Source organism: Sycon ciliatum, chromosome 1 (genome assembly GCF_964019385.1).
Source record: "Sycon ciliatum chromosome 1, ocSycCili1.1, whole genome shotgun sequence".
In the NCBI taxonomy this organism is placed as follows: Eukaryota; Metazoa; Porifera; class Calcarea; order Leucosolenida; family Sycettidae; genus Sycon; species Sycon ciliatum.
The window spans coordinates 60431913-60450060 of record NC_088643.1 but is presented as its reverse complement, the minus strand read 5'-3'; the positions used below and the strand labels follow the sequence as shown (position 1 = coordinate 60450060).

The 18148-nt window shown below is 47.4% G+C and overlaps 1 protein-coding gene and 2 non-coding genes across 4 annotated transcripts; all 3 read right to left on the bottom strand.

Annotated features, from left to right (window-relative positions):
• Positions 1 to 946: 946 nt before the first annotated feature.
• LOC135804693 (uncharacterized) lies at positions 947 to 15699 on the bottom strand. Of its 2 annotated transcripts, none has more exons than XM_065318623.1 (6): positions 15454 to 15699; positions 14113 to 14383; positions 13198 to 13674; positions 12451 to 12552; positions 11386 to 11472; positions 947 to 1374 (listed from the first exon to the last, which is right to left on the bottom strand). In XM_065318623.1, the coding sequence occupies exons 1-6, from the start codon at positions 15660 to 15662 to the stop codon at positions 1357 to 1359; spliced, it is 1164 nt and encodes a 387-aa protein (XP_065174695.1). In that variant the 5' UTR covers positions 15663 to 15699; the 3' UTR covers positions 947 to 1356. The 2 variants fall into 2 exon arrangements, with proteins under 2 accessions (XP_065174695.1, XP_065174694.1); XM_065318622.1 differs by lacking the exon at positions 947 to 1374 and adding an exon at positions 8454 to 9417.
• On the bottom strand, positions 2897 to 3015 carry LOC135807229 (U5 spliceosomal RNA). Its single transcript, XR_010551520.1, has one exon. It is a non-coding gene; the product is annotated as a U5 spliceosomal RNA (small nuclear RNA).
• On the bottom strand, positions 3653 to 3814 carry LOC135807795 (U1 spliceosomal RNA). The gene has a single exon (XR_010552050.1). It is a non-coding gene; the product is annotated as a U1 spliceosomal RNA (small nuclear RNA).
• Positions 15700 to 18148: the final 2449 nt, after the last annotated feature.

Here is an 18148-nt window from a genome sequence, read left to right as displayed (position 1 = left end):
TGTACCGGTACATGTAACGTCATTGTGTTCGTACACCATAAAAACAGACATCTCATGAGATATTATTATGAAATGACCCAAAGGCAATGTGCCGCCTATCGAGGGGTTCATTTGATTGAAAGAACAGTAGAATGCCAACAAACGCTCTGGGGCGGGGTTTGGGGGGCTACAATGTAGGCTCCTGTTAGTTTCAAACAAATATGCGATATAATAGTGGCATGGATTGTCACGCTATACTTTAGTTTTAGCGAACGGTTGTAATGAGACAAGTGTCACTGTGACTGTGTGTTGCCACTTGTTGCACTACGCGCCTTGTGTCGCTATGATCATTCATGGGGACTGACTGATGATGATGAGTGATGATGATCGGGCAAGGTTCGCTGCATGCCTCATTATTGTCGCCAACGATACCACACCAGTAACACTAACAGTTCCGCAGCATGTGTGACTGTTTCAAAGGCTGATCTGCACTGGCGGCAGTGCATCATGGCCACTGGCCGCCCAGCAAGACTGGATAGGATCAAGACTGTATTGTACTAGAATGTAGGGAAATGGTAATGCAAAACGCGAAAACACTGCTTGCAACGACAAGTGAACCCATGCAGAACAACCCGCTTCCTTTTCCTCTCCAGCGCTGGAGTGTAAATCACTAAATGTATTGTTCGCAAGGTTCGGGCACACACGTGGTTGTCCACGGAGGAAGAACGTTTCACAACTTCGACCGCTTGCCGGATCCTGTCCTAGCACTCTAAACGTGATCCAGCCATGTAACATGTGGCCGCCCTAGCCCACAAAGGGGCCACCATTCTCGTCGGTACATCAACCATGATCATGATGATGATGATAGTATACAACACTACTCTTTATCATTCTAGCGTTGAACGGTTCACGGGGCTCTCCCGCCACACACCAGTGCAATGGCAGTGCAAACCAATATTGCAATGCAGTGGTGGTAGATCTACACATGGTGCACCGGTGGTTGGGGTAGCGGCTGCACCCACGTTTGGCATTTTTAGAGCATTTTAGCATGTCTACGAACGTGACGACGTTCATATCAGGCGATGTCTCACTTTCTGACTCGGGCAGCTGCGTGAGGTGTTAGTTGTTTCGTGCTGTGCTGGTGCTGGGCACAGACTCCGTGCATATTTAGATAGTCACGGTGCGAGTAGTGGTGCGAACTAGTCGCCAAACCTCCGTCCGCGTGTCCTTGAGTTGAAAGCTTGTTCCTGTTCGACCGCCAAGTACATACAAGCATAATACGATTGTACTGTCGCCGGGGCTTTTCCTGAACTGAAGTCGTTGTCCTTGGTTCGTCCGCACAGGACTGTCTTCGCTTGGGCCAGTTTCATTTTATTTTTATGAAAGTGTACATGCCTACATAGAAAGTCAAAGGAAGAGAACAACAACAACAACAACAACAACAACAACAACAACAACAACAACAACAACAACAACAACAACAACAACAACAACAACAACAACAACAACAACAACAACAACAACAACAACAACAACAACAACAACAACAACAACAACAACAACAACAACAACAACAACAACAACAACAACAACAACAACAACAACAACAACAACAACAACAACAACAACAACAACAACAACAACAACAACTATCGTGAGAATAAAGATTTGAAACAACACACATCTCTTATTGGCCACAGGCCATCGTGAGAATAAAGATTAGAAACAGTAAGAGAACACAGGGGACTAAAGAGGGCGTGGCGTGTAGGTGATAAAAGCTGTGCAAGTGATGTGAAGTGCGCTCCCCCAGCCGATGGTGATGGTCTCAGGATCAAGGCGCACATCACGCGTTACTATTGGATACTAGTACATCATTTTAAATGGTTTACACTATCTCCTTCTATGGCATCCAACCTCCTACTGGCATGTTGCATACATACACATGCATGGCTCAATCCACTTCATTCAAACCTACGCCTCTCAAATCTCCACAGTGTACACGACCAATCAGTTCCAAACAGCACACACAAACAGCACACACAAACAGCACACACACACACACACACACACACACACACACACACACACACACACACACACACACACACACACACACACACACACACACACACACACACACACACTTGTACTTGTACTTGTACTTGTACTTGTTGCACACTGCCAAAACCGGTCACGTGGGTCTCCCCGGGAGAGGGGAGAGAGACTCAAAAGGAATCTTGGAAAGATGACTCAATTGGCTATTGAACCGCCCAACGGCCGACACCCCCTGAAATCCCCAAAACTCTGGGTGGACTTGAAAATGATCCCACTTATGGGCTCACCACACCTCAGTAAGTGGGTGAGGACAAGGTGCAGAAAAAGGATTGACGGCATCAGGGTATCCGTCCTGGGATCCAACTGCAGTTACCCCTGCCCCCAGTGAAGGTAATACGTGCTACTAGTGTGGGTGGCTAAATCAGAGTGGATCTGATATTAGCTTCACTAGCACCATTGATTACACAAGAGTTAATCTAGCCAGAAGCAGTCCATGGTTAACAGGTATGTATACTTCAAATAGAAAGTATATGAACCCTGGAACCAACAAAGGTGGCAGGTACAACATTACACCTTCATGTAGCCGAGCCCGTTGGCAACAGACCCAACACAATCAGGCATAAGTGTACCCACCAACCGAACTAGCTGGCACACACACACACACACACACACACACACACACACACACACACACACACATACACACACACACACACACACACAGCACAAACAGTCATCAAGACTTAGTCTTCTTCACTCTCGGTTCAGAAAACAGGTCCAATGGCAGTGCAGTTACTATCTCCTGACAGTGACACAGAACAGTCATTCAGTCCACTCTTTTTTGTGTGCAACTTATCGAGCCTGGCTCTGTGAGCAAGGGCTAAAGAAAATTCTTTCGAAGACTCCTTTACTGTCCACCTTCACGGAAATCTATAGTAAAAGGCGAAAGATTTATTCGTGGTTGAAGGTAAACCAGAGTATGGCCTATCCAAGTTCCCGGGCAAGCTTCTACTTACCTGCTGCACTTTAGAGGATGCAGTTTCTTACAGTATATACATGTATGCTGCCAGATATATCCCTCTAGACTACACACACAACAGTCATCATTTTCTCTATCAAAAGTGTAAATCAACTTTTGAAAATAACCAAGTGCGACAAGCATAATTTGCTCGCCACATCGACAGGCTGCCAGACCATATTTCTATGGCAACACCCATTTAGCATCTCATCAGACATCAGCTCATGTTAGGACATCTGTACTCGTCATCTTGACTTCAAGAAAACTAGTACTTGCTCTGAACCAGCACAATATGAACGCATTGAATGAAGAAAGGGATTTGGAAAAAAGGAAAATTGTCAAAACATGTCCCCAAAACTAGATTTTGCAAAACTCCTACATTTTAACTCTCTTCCTCTCGTTCTCTCTCTCTCTCTCTCTCTCTCTCTCCTCCTCCTCCTCCCTGCAAAGGGAAAACATTCCCAACAGCAACAGCAACTTGCAATAACCCATTCTAGCACAGCCACATGTACTTCCCATCTGATTGTTTCTGATTACAGGAATAGTGTACACAGAGAGAGGAAAGAAGAATTATACTTTTCTCCTTTGCTTTGTTTTGTGCAGGGGCTGCGCGAAAGCAAACCCCCACTATCATAAATTGTACACCCGAGTTTCCTACGTATGGGGAAATTGCAAGCCTCAGCCCCAATCGAGTTCAATGGAGGGATATCGTCCTGAGGGAGTCGCCTTCTTGATCACGGTCCCCTGTGTGCAAGTAAGTACATGTATGACTTTCCACTGCTTTCCTGTTACACCTAAGAATTGCTTCTTTCCACAGTGGCAATCATCACACCACCTCCCTCGCATTCACATGCCTTTCCGTTCTGCTTTATCCCATGCATGCAGTACAAAGTACTACATGTATGTAGGTCAAAGCCAGTAAGCAAGTCCCTTGTCATCTTACACACACACACCATCAAGAGTAGTATAGAACCCCGAGAGTGTATGACTCTGATCTTCGAACTATGGGTGCCCTGCACAGCGCACTGCCTTCAAGTTAAATATGTACAGTCAATTTCGCTAAATAACGACTGCGGATATAACGACAATTCGCGAATAACGGCAGAATTTCCATGCCCAGAGCAAAGTCCCATCCAACTGTACACATATAATGTGACTTCGGGCATAAGGACACTTTGCGAATAAGGACACTTTTCTGATGCCCCGCCGAGTGTCGTTATACGCAAAGTTGACTGTAGTGAAATGACGATCCAGCTGCCTGGATTTGAGTTTTCCTACGGTTTAGCCTCAACGATTTCATGTGCATAACAGCAAGTTCAAAGGCAATGCCTGTTCATGACACATCACGTAGAAAGCTATCCGAAGTCTCCAAAGACAGCGGAGTTGAAAGCAGATCAATAATGACGCAAATGACCAGAGTTCGTGGCTACGCAATGCAGGCAGTGTGCTGTGCCAGACCCCATATGCAGCGTTGCATACTCTTGGGGTTATGTACTCTAGGGCTGTGTTTACAGGAGAAGTTTCAGCCCGGGTAGAGTTCAGCCCGGGTTGAAAGTCTGTAGGATAGACAAAATATGTAGGTGTTTTAATACATGAAGACAGTTGACCCGGGTCAAATACTGATATGCCGCCAAAAGTCCACTTCTAGAGTCCTCTATGGTCACGTGAATACTTGCGCGCGAATTTTGCCTATGCAGTGCTGTTCAAACTTGGCGCCAGATACGCACAGAAGTACGGTAGTACAATTTCGCGATTTCAACCCCCCCCCCCCCCCCCTCCCAAGGGGAGGGTTGAAATCAACCCGGGTCAAGCGCAATGCGTCATGTAAACGCGCCAGTCAATATGTGTTCATGGCGGTTTGAAACGCCTCACGTACACACAGCCTAGATATCATTTTGATATCACACTATCTTCTTCTGTAGTAAAAATAAAATGAGAGAGCTTGGAAGCTCAGGGCCCTACGCTATGCTTTTTTGCCTTGATGACCTAGACGAAAAAAGCATAGGGATGTTATAAATTCTTATAAATTTCTACTTTTTGTTTTAGACATAACCTGGGATTCGAACCCGCACTATCGCCCTGCATGCATCCCCCGATACACTTCGCATACATACTAATTCTTCCAAGTTGCTTCACGTTATGATCTTGTATTTGAAAGCCCTATTTGAATATGCATTGTGGCCAGCCGTCTTTTGATTGTACGGTACGGTACGGGACAGGTACGGGACAGGTACGGTCGAGGGTAATACGACACCATCTACCACCTTGATGACGGCAAAAAAAGAATAGGGATGTTATAAATTTTTCAATTTTCCTATTTTTTCAGGCATTACCTGGGACTCGAACCCGCACTATCGCCCTACATGCATTCCCCCATACACTTCGCATTCATACTCATTCTTCCAAGTTGCTTCACGTTATGATCTTGCGTTTGAAAGCCCTATTTGAATAGTGCGGCCAGCTGTATGTGGCCAGCTGTGTTTGATGGTATGGTACGGTACGGGACAGATACGGGATAGCGCCAGGCGTGACACAAACACACAAACACCAAACGAGAGAGCTTGGAAGCTCAGGGCCCTACGCTATGCTTTTTTTTTGCCTTGATGACCTAGACAAAAAATGCATAGAGGTGTTATGTATAGGATAGTGCACGGATCCGAGGAGAATATTTTTCATAATCCCCAAGGCGCGCAGCGCCGCGGGGATTATGAAAAATATTCTTCCGAGGACCAATCCGTGCACTATCTGTATATAGCTCGATTTGTCAGGGGTCTGCGCAGCCATCGATCATCACGTGCACGGTACACAGTTGTTGGCTTTCACACCTTTTCAGTTGTAAGCAGGGAGTACAGTACTCAGTAGTACTTTTTCAAGCTCAACAAAAAAAAAGGAAAGGCAAGCTTGCAAAGCAAGGAAACATGACACAGGAACAAAACACAATTTGACAAATGAAAAAAACAATACCTGATCTTTTTTTCTCTTTACATTGCCTCAGCCTGCTTTTATGGATTTCTTCTTGTTCTGGTGGGAGTTCAGGCCCCACATGTTGTGTACTCTTGTAAGTCCTGATCTGTGTGTTTTTCTCTTCGAATTTTCTCAGCCAATTAATTTTTGAGGGGGAGGGAGGGAGGCCGAGGGTGATGCCTGATGGGCGGTATGACCAGTGTTCAGTTTCCATGGCAACATTGTTGTTGAGATCGAGATGCGTGCGTGTTGGATTTCTTGCGAATTCAAATACAAAGAACAACATTTCTCTTGTTTAGGTTCCATAGTAAACCTATTTACGATACAATACAGTGTAATTGCTTTCATTTGTTGTTCAGTTTCCATGGCAACGTTGTCGTTGACGTTGCAGACATACAGTCATGTACTTTGTTGCCAATTATTCATGAGCAGCTGTAATTGCACGTTCACATGTCACATCCATGTTCATCTGATACAAAAAACATATTCACGGTGCTCATGTGAGAGTTTTGTAAATATGTCCACTTGTTCACTTACCTTCCTATAATAAAGTCATTTGATTGAGATTTCACACAGCAGCTTCCAGGCTGGCTCTTTGGGGTTTGTTTGGCTAGCTTGCTTTGGCCTACTCTCGCTAGGTATAGTGAGAGCAGTCCAAAGTCTTGGGCTCTTTCCCCTCACCTAGGGGATTATGAAGAATAATCCCCTGGGTCAGGGGATTATCAGCCCTAGAACCCCTGACAAGTCGAGCTATAAATTCTTATAAATTTCTCCTTTTTTTTTTAAAGACATAACCTGGGATTCGAACCCGCACTATCGCCCTGCATGCATCCCCCGATACACTTGCATACATACTAATTCTTCCAAGTTGCTTCACGTTATGGTCTTGCATTTGAAAGCCCTATTTGAATATGCATTGTGGCCAGCCGTCTTTGATGGTACGGTACGGGACAGGTACGGCACAGGTACGGTCGAGGATAATACAACACCGTCTACCGCCTTGATGACCTAGGCAAGAAAAGCATAAGGATGTTATAATTTTTTCAATTCTCCTATTTTTTTTAGGCATAACCTGGGATTCGAACCCGCACTATCGCCCTACATGCATTCCCCCCAGACACTTCGCATTCATACTCATTCTTCCAAGTTGCTTCACGTTATGATCTTGCGTTTGAAAGCCCTATTTTAATATTGCGGCCAGCTGTGTTTGATGGTACGGTACGGGACAGATACGGGATAGCGCCAGGCGTGACACAAACACACAAACACACAAATACCAAATTAAAGCTGTGTGGACCCTGGCTAGCGCCAGACGTTACTGAAGTAACGTCTTCTGCATAGCTACGGGAATTAAAGCTGTGTGGACCCTGGCTAGCGCCAGACGTTACTGAAGTAACGTCTTCTGCATAGCTACGGGAATAAAACTACCGGCATGCTGCATACATGCAACCAAGAGTACAACTCCGCTCTGTTTGGCCCTACAGTAGAGTCGTGCATCCAAGAACGTTGTTTCCAAGGGGTTAGCCTGGGACGTTCTTATTTTTCAGATATCTGGCTGCGTTCTTTTTTCTTATAGCACGTTCTTGGTGGGACTTTCTTGTTGATGCCAACTTTTCACTGATAAATAGCCCATGTATAACGTAATGTTTGAATTTCGCTGCAATACAACTCAACTCTCTAGGGGAGAGTCCACTCTGGCTCGCACACACCAGTCTTCCGTCTGTCTCTCTCAGACTCTATCACATACACACACACACACACGCGCGCGCTCGCCTGACCAAAACCCATGCCGTACCAGACCAAGTCTCGCTCTGTTTGAGCAAGAGTACATGAAAACCAGAGTGTGCGGCTTGGGACCTTTTCTGCTATGGGTGTCTGTCACGGCGGAATACCGTGATTACATCATATTTGGCGCAGATCTGAGGCGGGAAATGGCGTAGTGCGTACAACTGAGCTGCAGTTGTGCAGAAAGAGACCCGCTTGAATCCTGCTTGTACGCGCTACATCACTAAAATGATGTAATCACGGAATTCCGCCGTGACAGCAACCTATCCGAGCTGCACACTCTGGTTTTCATGTACTCTTGGTTTGAGGGATACAGCTTAACCATTGTGTAGACAGCGCAAAGGACTACACGTACAGACAATAATATAGGGGACAGGACTCGGACCATATGAACACTCCTCCTGCATACTGGATTATGTTGATAAAAGAACTAGTTCAAGCACACATGTCGTACTACTAATTCTAGAGTAATGGTGCATGCATTGGCAATGGAACAAGATGCTATCGCCGTTGTTTGTATACAGTACACGCCTAAACCATGACATAATAATCTAACTCCAATGGATTCAGCAGATCAGGACAAAACAAACTCATAATTTCAACTTCAACAACACCCAGCTCAACATGACAGTAGCAGTGGTCGTTGTTGTCGTCATCGTCGTCAGCATCATGACAATAATACTAGCGGTACATGTACACAAAAGGTTGAACAGATGCCGAGACAGCAGTGAAACCACACGTACACACAGTACGGCACTCAAAGCAATAAGGACAGGTGTGCTAGAATGCACATCACCGTCGAGTGGATCGGAGCCACTGCAATCATTCAGCAAGGCACTAAAGGAACCAGTTGCACACTTATAAGTCGCAACAGCTGTAAGGAACAGGCAACATAAAATGATAACTTCGTAGAAATACAGAAACAAATGTTCATGGTGTCCCTACTGAAGTTGCAATTTGGCGATTCGGGATTGCAACAATCGGTCTCTCTCCAGAAAGAGTTCGCTGCGACGGAGAACTCGCTGTAGACGCCGCTCAAAGTATTCGCAGTTAGCTTGAGAATGCACAGGTAGCGCTGATTCCCTTTCCCCCGGATCGGACTGGGACAAGGCACCTGCGTGGTCACGGCCTGAATGCAACGGTCGCATGGCTACAGGCAACCCCGTGTCCGGTAGATGCGCTGCGTCAGATCTCGGGCTATTGACCGCACGTCGTCGGCGCACAGAAACACTGGAACCCAGAGACTGGTCGCTGGCAGGCTGAGCAGACACGGCAGAAGCCCAAACCGGGGAACAATCTCCACTGCCCACTTGCGACGAAGACTCAGGTGGCTTGAGTGGAGCGCCGAGAAGCACTGCTTCAGAAGAAGAAGGCGTGTTAACGACACCGGGTGTACCAGAGGTGAGTGCTGCTATTTGGTGTGGTGTACCATTGCCATGGCTAGACTCTTCACCCTGCTGGCGCTGAGGCGTATTATCAAGACGCTCGACTGACACAGCACGGTGGCACAAAGACTCATTGCAGCGTCGCGACACTGACCCTGAGCTATGACCAGAGGAAGGCAGAACGGGTGCCGAAGGCGGCGGTGACCCAGTCGACAAGCGGGGACGGCCAGACTGCACCAACAGCACATCAGAAAACGCACAAGAAGAATATCAGCATAATTATATACCGCTGTTAAGCATCCGTTACCAATGACAACAGCCCCGTGTATGCTGCTAGCATGCTTGCCATGTGAATAACGTCAGATGAAGCATTCTCACGCCAAATAGCCATACTGATCTCCCACAACCACATCCAAGATCTACAAGGAGCAACAAGCAAAATTCAATTCCTTGCCCCAAAGCAGAGTGCTTTTACCAAGCATGAGAGCAACTGGTCACGAATACCAGCAGTGACACCCACACACCGTTCGCGTATCTACGCTTCGCACCTTACGCACAAACAAACAGGAAAACTAGAAACACCTCATCAAAATCCATACTGACTCACCCCTCCCCAAATTCTATACAACATCTAGTACACTTCACCAGAAGTCTGTCCCAGTCGCCAGACTCCAAAAAAGAAAAAGAGTTCATGAGATACTTGTATGCTATTGAGTATTGACAGACACCTCAGTACGTACTGCCGGCTGTCGTATTGTGCGTGTCCCTGTACTGACGCCATGCCGCGAGATATACTCCGGTGCTGTTATGAGGATTCTAGCCCTGTTCTTTCTGTGTGCTGCTTATTGCTTACAATCCCCCCCCCCCCCCCAAAAAAGATGCCCAGAAGGCTCTGGATGCTCTCTACCGTTAGACACCTTCAGTGATTCAAGGAACATCTCTGCCACAGTGCTGAGCCTGAGCTCCATCAGGATGACACCGGCAAAGAAGGGCTGCAAATAGCAAGATTGCAGGACTCCGCGGGCTGTAAAGGATTTTCAAGAGAAGGTAAGGGGTGCATTCGCATTCCCTGCTGCTGTCTCTTCCGCATCCCCTGCTGCTGTCTCTGCTGCCCCTGCTGCTGTCTCTTCCGCATCCCCTGCTGCTGTCTCTGCTTCCCCCACCCTGGTGAGTCCTATGACCGAGATCAAGCCAGCCACCACACCCAGCTGGCAAGCTAAGCTCTCGTCCGTCGAGCACACATCATCAGCAGAACCCCATCGGTCAAACTCAGCTCACCCAGCAGGCCCGTACAGCCTAGCTCACCAGGCACATGCTCGCTCGTCCGTCAACGGCCATGCCAGGCTACCGCCGAGCATGGCTGTACTCTAACGAGCAGCCACAGCGCCCTCCCCAAAGATGCTACTTCTCTAGTAGTAGGGTACTATCAAGCGTGCCTGGGTTGCAAACTGCACACTCCCATCACTAGTATGGTATCAAGCATGCCTGGCTTACAGATTGCACACTCCCCAACACACTCATTGACAGTTGTTCGTCTTGGGTCGCAGCTGCCTAGTCTGCCTACTGATACACTTCCAAAGTGTGCCACGAGGCGGGGTGGGCTCGTTTCAGTGTGCGGTGGTTTTCGTTTGAGCTCGACCTAGTCGGCTAGTGTTATGCAGAGCCTGCTAGCAATGTAGAATAGTCCACTGGATGAGAATGGGTTCACTTCGTACGGAACCAAAAACTTTGTGACTTTGGTCAATGGCCTTTGATCAACATGTCAGTTCTGGGGAACCGAGCGATGGTGACTACGACGGTTCCAATTTCTCTTGTATAATAGTAGACATATTTCAAAGAAGTATATCCACTGGTTGTGAAGTGTTTTTCGTTCCACTAAACCAAATTTCTCGAGTACAGTGACTCCTTGGAATCTGAATAAAAATGTCACGAAGCTTCTGTTTCCGGAGGAAGTAGTAGTTTCCCCTGAGCTAGTTCTATAGTAGATGTGTTTGTTATTTTCTATAGGATAGGAGTGCGCTGTGCATGCAGGTAGTCATCAGATTCGAAATTCCAGCGTCATGCGGAGCTTTCTTGCCTGTAAAGGGAATCGGCCGGGTGACAGCAATCACACCGTTTACCCGGAGCGTACAAATTACTCGACTTTGAATATCGCCCTGCAAGCGCACACATCGTCACATCAAGAGAAAGTTGACTTACCGAGAGTCGTGTAATGTTGGCAGTTGGCCCAGTATTGCTGGAAGAAAGATCTCGCAATAGTTTCAAGTTAAACTCGTAGTGAGCCCACTGCGAAAAGCACAGAAGAAAACAAGAAGACCGTGTTACAACCCCTGGCGACGTAAGTGACAACATTGTGGGCTCAAAACACGGGATAAAACAATTCTTCGCAAAAAAAAAAGGCACAACAGAAATTATGAAGTGATAGATAGTGATTCCTTTCGAGGAGCATACACGTCATCTGCCAGTGCAATGTCGCAGTGCTGCTCTCATGTTCAGCATTCTCAGGTCGTGGTCGCAGCGATGACAGCTAGCTGTGCGAGACAAGTGGCCATCACGGGAAGGCCTGCTGTTCTGCCATAGTGTGCGCATTTTCGGATACTTCGCCTTCATTGGGGACCAGAAAGACTGGTCGGAGATAAGAATTTCAAGATGGTCAAAACCGGGGCTCTAATCCATGAATGTTAACGGGCAAAATTTCAGAACTGAGCAAAGCAGTTGGTTTGGTGAGACGAAGGTTCAATGGTACTAGGGTCTCATGTTGCCTTCTTATATACGAATCCCTGATGATCAGGGGCTGCTGCTTAGCTGAACTGCAGGCACTGCAGCAATATACCGCTACACTACAGTCAACCTCACGAACAACAACTCCTGAATAACAATCGTCAAATCAAGTACCGTATTTCCGGGGGGGGGGGGGGGGGTGTTAGCTGCACCTTAAAGAACGCATTGAAAAAAAATTAAAAATCGCTCCTGCGGCTTAGACTCCGAATGCTCGATGTAAATCAACCAGCGCAACAGCAATCCACGCGTGCATGTAAGGTGTGTATGGTGCCATTCAATAACTTTTCATGTACTGCAATCCACCATTGCAGTAGCACAAAGCCTCTACATGTTGTGAAGGACAAACTAGACAACTTTTGCTAGAACTTCGGTCGTGCTCAACATTTTAACCACTGGTAACGTCTCGTACATGTATCTACTGTACAGATATCCAGTTAGGTTGCCAAAGAATTCAGAGCCTATTCAGATATCAAAAGTACATACCATTTTCTGCAAGTTACCAGAGAGTCGGGACTGTTGAGTTCGCAGCTCTTCCTGCTGTTGGCTAGTTCTGGAAATATTTTTCTGCAGTTCATCAATCTGCACCTGAAGCGAGCAAGCAGACAGGGGAGCAGTGGAACGCTGCAATTAGACTAGAGAGAGAGAGAGAGAGAGAGAGAGAGAGAGAGAGAGAGAGAGAGAGAGAGAGAGAGAGAGAGAGAGAGAGAGAGAGAGAGAGAGAGAGAGGGAGGGAGGGAGGGAGGGAGGGAGGGAGGGAGGGAGGGAGGGAGACAGAGAGAAAGAGAGAGAGAGAGAGAGAGAGAGAGAGAGAGAGAGAGAGAGAGAGAGAGGAGAGAGAGAGAGAGAGAGAGAGAGAGAGAGAGAGAGAGAGAGAGAGAGAGAGAGAGAGAGAGAGAGAGAGAGAGAGAGAGAGAGAGAGAGAGGGAGGGAGGGAGGGAGGGAGGGAGGGAGACAGAGAGAAAGAGAGAGAGAGAGAGAGAGAGAGAGAGAGAGAGAGGGAGAGAGAGAGAGAGAGAGAGAGAGAGAGAGAGAGAGAGAGAGAGAGAGAGAGAGAGAGAGAGAGAGAGAGAGAGAGAGAGACAGACAGAGAGTGCAGCTCTACATCGACTTGAGTGCTCGCCATGATCAAATTCCAGGCAAAGACATATTGAAATACAGATGGACTGAAGAACAGCTTGTATGCTGTGTGTAGGTAGAGCAAGATTAGCAGCTAAGCTACCAGCGTCGTACCTGGAGGGATTTCATCAGTGCTGTAGATGGCAGGAGTGGCACTGCCATGCGAATGGCAGGAGACGGATGCATAACCGCCGCGGGAGCCGCACCGGCGGTACCAGTCACTCTTCCGCCATCACCAGTAGCCGAGTGTATGTGCTGAGATATCATTGGCGACCTAGCTGCACTAGCGGCGATGGCGATATTGGCTGTTGAGACGGTCGGTGTAACCGATTGCTCCGCGGCAGGAGCAGCACTCCCTGGACTAGCCGTAGCAGCAGTTGCAAAGCCAGAGACGGGTCTACTAGAACCACTGCTTCCAATAGTAGCCTGCTGGATACGACTAGGACCGGTCGGAAGCTGCTCAGTAGACTCAGCCACTGTTCGGCGTGGAGTCTGTGGAGTTTGTGGAGGACTGCGAGGAACAGCGACATTCACCTGACTGTCAGCTTGACGCTCCTTTCTGCCAGGTGTACGCATACCCTGGCCGACAGTCTGTGCACACACAAGACCATAAATACTCTAGTTTGAAAGAAGAAGAATAAAATCAAGAAACAAACACCTAATACAAAAAATGGGGTGCTTGAAAACAGTAGTACGATGTCATGTACTGTATTGACTATGTTCTGTGGCTACTGGCTGGAATATACAGTCGTGGCCAAAGAAATCCGACCCACGTGCCGAAAGCAGCGCCAGGGCTCATGCCCTAGGATGGGTTTTCGGAACGTGTATGTTGTATTTGAAATCGAAACACGGCGCTACCTTCGACTCACCGGTCGTAATTCTTTGGCGACGACTCCCAGGCAGCAAATACTTTTTTCCGATCTGGCCTTAGGCCACTTTTAGAGTAGTACATTTCACCCTGGAATATAAATCATACCGGTATATACTATCGACCACGTATCCTGCAGAGAACTGATGTCACTAACTCACCCGTAAGCTAGATCCGCCGCCATCGACATCATTCTCCTTTCCTGTCTGTGTAGCCCGCTGTGTCTTGTCCCCAGCGTTGTCCTGCGATTTTTCCGTGCTCCGGCGTGGCCGTGGTTTGAGAACTTGTCTCGGCTTCTGATACAGAGCGCTACCATGCTTCCTTTCCAGCTTCTCAAAGAGGGCACACAGCAAACGCAGGATCCGTTTGTTGCGTGGTGTGAGTTCTGAGGGGCCGTTCACCAGGTGAGCAATGTCCAAAAGGCGCAGGAAACTGGTTGGTAAGAAGGAAGCAATAGAGATTTGAAGAAAAGACTGTGTCAAATAAGTTCTAGGGCGAAACGATTATACCAATTACACGTCTACTATCCATATAACGTAATCTCTGGGACCACGCACAAATTATGTTATATCGAGAGTTACAATAGCGAGAGTTCCCAGATTGCCTAGAGTGCTCAACACCACAACGATGGAGCATTACCACAAAAGGCAGAAGAGAATAGAGACAGCCGGCTAGGTCATTGTTGTAACGCTGCGTTTCATGCACATAGCAAAGCTAAGGCAATCCTCAGACAACTGACCAGTTACGTTATGTAGAAAACCGTGTATAAAATACAAAATGTACCTCAAAATGAAGGGTATTACAAGGCGGGTTCAACCGTGCAAACACATACACACTCGTACCACCATCAACATCAGATACCATCAATGTCGCAGAATATATGCACAATAGAACTGAACTGGCTAGCTACGGCTACAGCTTGATTGTACCGCTCGTGAATCTAAGTCGGTGTATCGAGAGTGCGCACGTCTGGGACCGCGCCGCAGCGTGTGTTATGTCGAGGTTTATGTTATGTAGGATTACGTTGTGTAGAACGAAATTTGTATGGGAGTGATGCTGTTTCGGCGCGGGATTTGATTTTTGTATGCACTAGCGAGGTTTATGTACAAGTGAGAGTTGTTATATCGAGAGCAGACCTGTACTTGGTAATCAATCAACTAATCGTTAACGCGTTACGCTATAAATGTAGATTACTCAGTAGGGATTTTGAGTCCAAAAGGTACTGAAAAGTGAAAACCCCTGTTTTTGTGAAGTTCGAATCAGCTTCCGCTGCAAGTATGCAGTTGCCAGGGGTATGGTTCATGTTCTGAGGTTCAATTGACTTCAAAACTACCATGTTTCGGAGCCGCACTTTCACTAATGCAAATTTTTCGGTATTATGAAGACACAGCTTGTGGAAACAGAGCAATTTTTGCACAACATTTGACAATCCACGATCGTTTCATCCCTACAAATAACCATTTTCAATACCATAAATCAGATCACGACATGCATGTCCGTACCGAATGCATTGGCGACGGTTCTCGTCCAGCGAATAATTACAGGTCTCCCAGAACCAGGAAGGGTCGTACCGACCCAGAAGGAAGTTGACGACAGAAACGATCCCCTCGTTACTGAATGCAGAAATTCTCGATGTTTTGGTGATATCAAGTCCAAGCCGGGATACCTTGCGAAGAAGATCCTTTTCCAACGTGATTGCTGCCATTCTCATGTCTTATTCAAACTTCTCAACTGGATCCCGCGTTTCTTGTTCCTTTTGCCAAAACAGTAAAATAAAGGCAAAACATGTGCGTGGCAAAATTTCGCACCATAGCAAAAAAAAGTATGACATCACAGGTCTAAAGAAGCAAAAATAAAAGGACTGAGCGCATGAGCGTAAACTACGGTAATAAAGCGCGTGAGCCTGATCTGATGAGGTGTAGGCAGGGAGTCGTCAAATACCTGCCGACGAATCCACGACGAAGAGTGAGGGGAAGTTAAGGTGGGACTATGCCTTCGCGGACCGGCATCGGCAAACGGGACGTAACTTCAGTCTCCCTCATTGGAATTGCACAAAATTTTCTGTGCTTTCTTCTAACATATCACACCGCACTCTGAGCACATGCCAATGAACCAAACTGGTCACCCTATGTACAAATTAGAAATTCTTCGAAAAATCACGCATACTGAGCTCTAACCGCAAAATGAAGAAAACCATGTAGAGAAGAGAGGAACAAGTTGCAAAACACAATTGCTACTATACAACTTGAGGTGCTAAACCAAAGAAAGGATTGATCTGTTGACAAGGAGAAACACAGTACCCAGAGCAAGAGATATACAAATTCGCGCACATTGACAACGCCTCCTTCAATGAGGTAAAAACATCATAAAACTTGCAGTAATGCATGGAACAATTGGTTTAGCACCTAGCCAAACATGTCACAGAGTTCAGAATATATACATTGTGGGGTGTGGCATGCACTGGCATCCTGCAATCGTGGTTAGAAGCTGCGGAACACCCCTAAAATAGGAGAAAAAAGGCACTCTAAATCTCAGCATTCCACAGCATGATGATGTATTAGTGACCACCTGCCACATAGGGAGTGCCTTCTATCTCTTCTGCTGCATCCTGTCCACCCTTCCTCAACCTCCTGCGCTTTTTCCTGGACAGCTTGATGTGCCCCAACTGCTTTCTGGCTGCACCTGACCTTCTCTTGGCATCCAACAGCACACTGGTGGAGGCGGTGTATTTGCCTACGGGTAGACCCATCTTGCAGAATAGCATCTCAATGCTTGCAGCACCATCGTTGAACCAGCTTGCTGCAATGTAGACTGCAGTTTCTACAGTCAGAGCGGAGCAGAAGCTTGTCTTGGGGCAGAGCTGCCACATAATTCTGTTGAAGCATTCGTTCTGGTTCTGTGTGGCGCCACGCATACAGCGCTCGAGTAGTGGGCGTGCGGACAGGTCCATGAAGATCGGCTTGATTACAGAGAAGATTGCTTCAGGTATGACGTTGTGGTGCTCGTAAGACGGTCCACCAGCTTGCTGTTGCTGCCACTTGCACCAGCTCTCCAGTCCCGGTGGGCAGTGCAGATGTTGGGGCTTCTCATCAGTTGACACTCGGTGCATCACGGAAGCCCATATGACTTTGGCCATGGACTGTAGGTCGCCCTTGTTGCTGCGCACAGCCATACCATAGTAGGCTTGTAGTTTGTCTATAAGTTGGTCTGTGAGACGACCACGACCACTGATCCTGCCACCATCAGCCAACTTCTTCCCAGAGAGGACCTTCTTCAGCTTCCGCAACCGATGTCCAACGCGTTTTTGAACATGGCCCACGCATTCTTCTTTTGTGATCTCCACGTCTTCGCCGTATGGATATGAGTCATGCACTGCCTTGAAACTCTTTGTATCTCCGTCCCCTATAAAGACACTGTGCCGAAGCTTCCTCGTTTCTCTGGATCTCCTCCATATCTTCAGGGCAGCTTCACATTCCATTGCGGGTGCTGAGCTCTGGGTGTTGGCACGGCATTCATGGTTGTCCAGCTTGTCCTGCAGTTCAGCATTTGTCAACTCTTTCTTTGCATGCTGGTTCTTGAAGTGGGCGCACTGGTGGCAGAATCGGGATAGAACTTCAACGTCAAGGACTTTGCCTGTGCCCAATGCCATGGCCACAAAAACACCATACAGCGATGCATAGCCTCTGCGCATCCAGGTTCCGTCATACGTAACGGCAGTATCGGCAATAACGACATCTCCAGGTGCATTGTCCAAGACTTGTGTCGCTGCCGCACTCATGCTATGCTCAGCAACAACCTTGGCCGATTTGTGTAGAGCCTTGGCATGTCCTTGGTATGCCGAGAAGGTCATGGGCACAGGCATATTCAAAGCAGCTCCCAACTTCAGCATTGCTCCGTGCCCGCGACCGATCCAGCGCATGCCAAACACAGCTCGTCGGTTTACATCCCTAACACGCTTATGTTTGTCTGACATATACTGCGATGTGTGAGCTTCACAGGTTTGACAGGTCAGCTCCAGGCAGGATGCAAACCCTTGCCTCTTCGGCTCACTCAGAGTGACTGGTGCATGACAAATTTTGCAACACACAGAAGCCAACAAAAGAGTTTGAAGGCACACCAAGTCGACGAGCCTGAATCCATGAGGTAGTTCTGCATCATTGTCATCGTCCGAGTCTGAACTGGATCCCGAACTCGAAT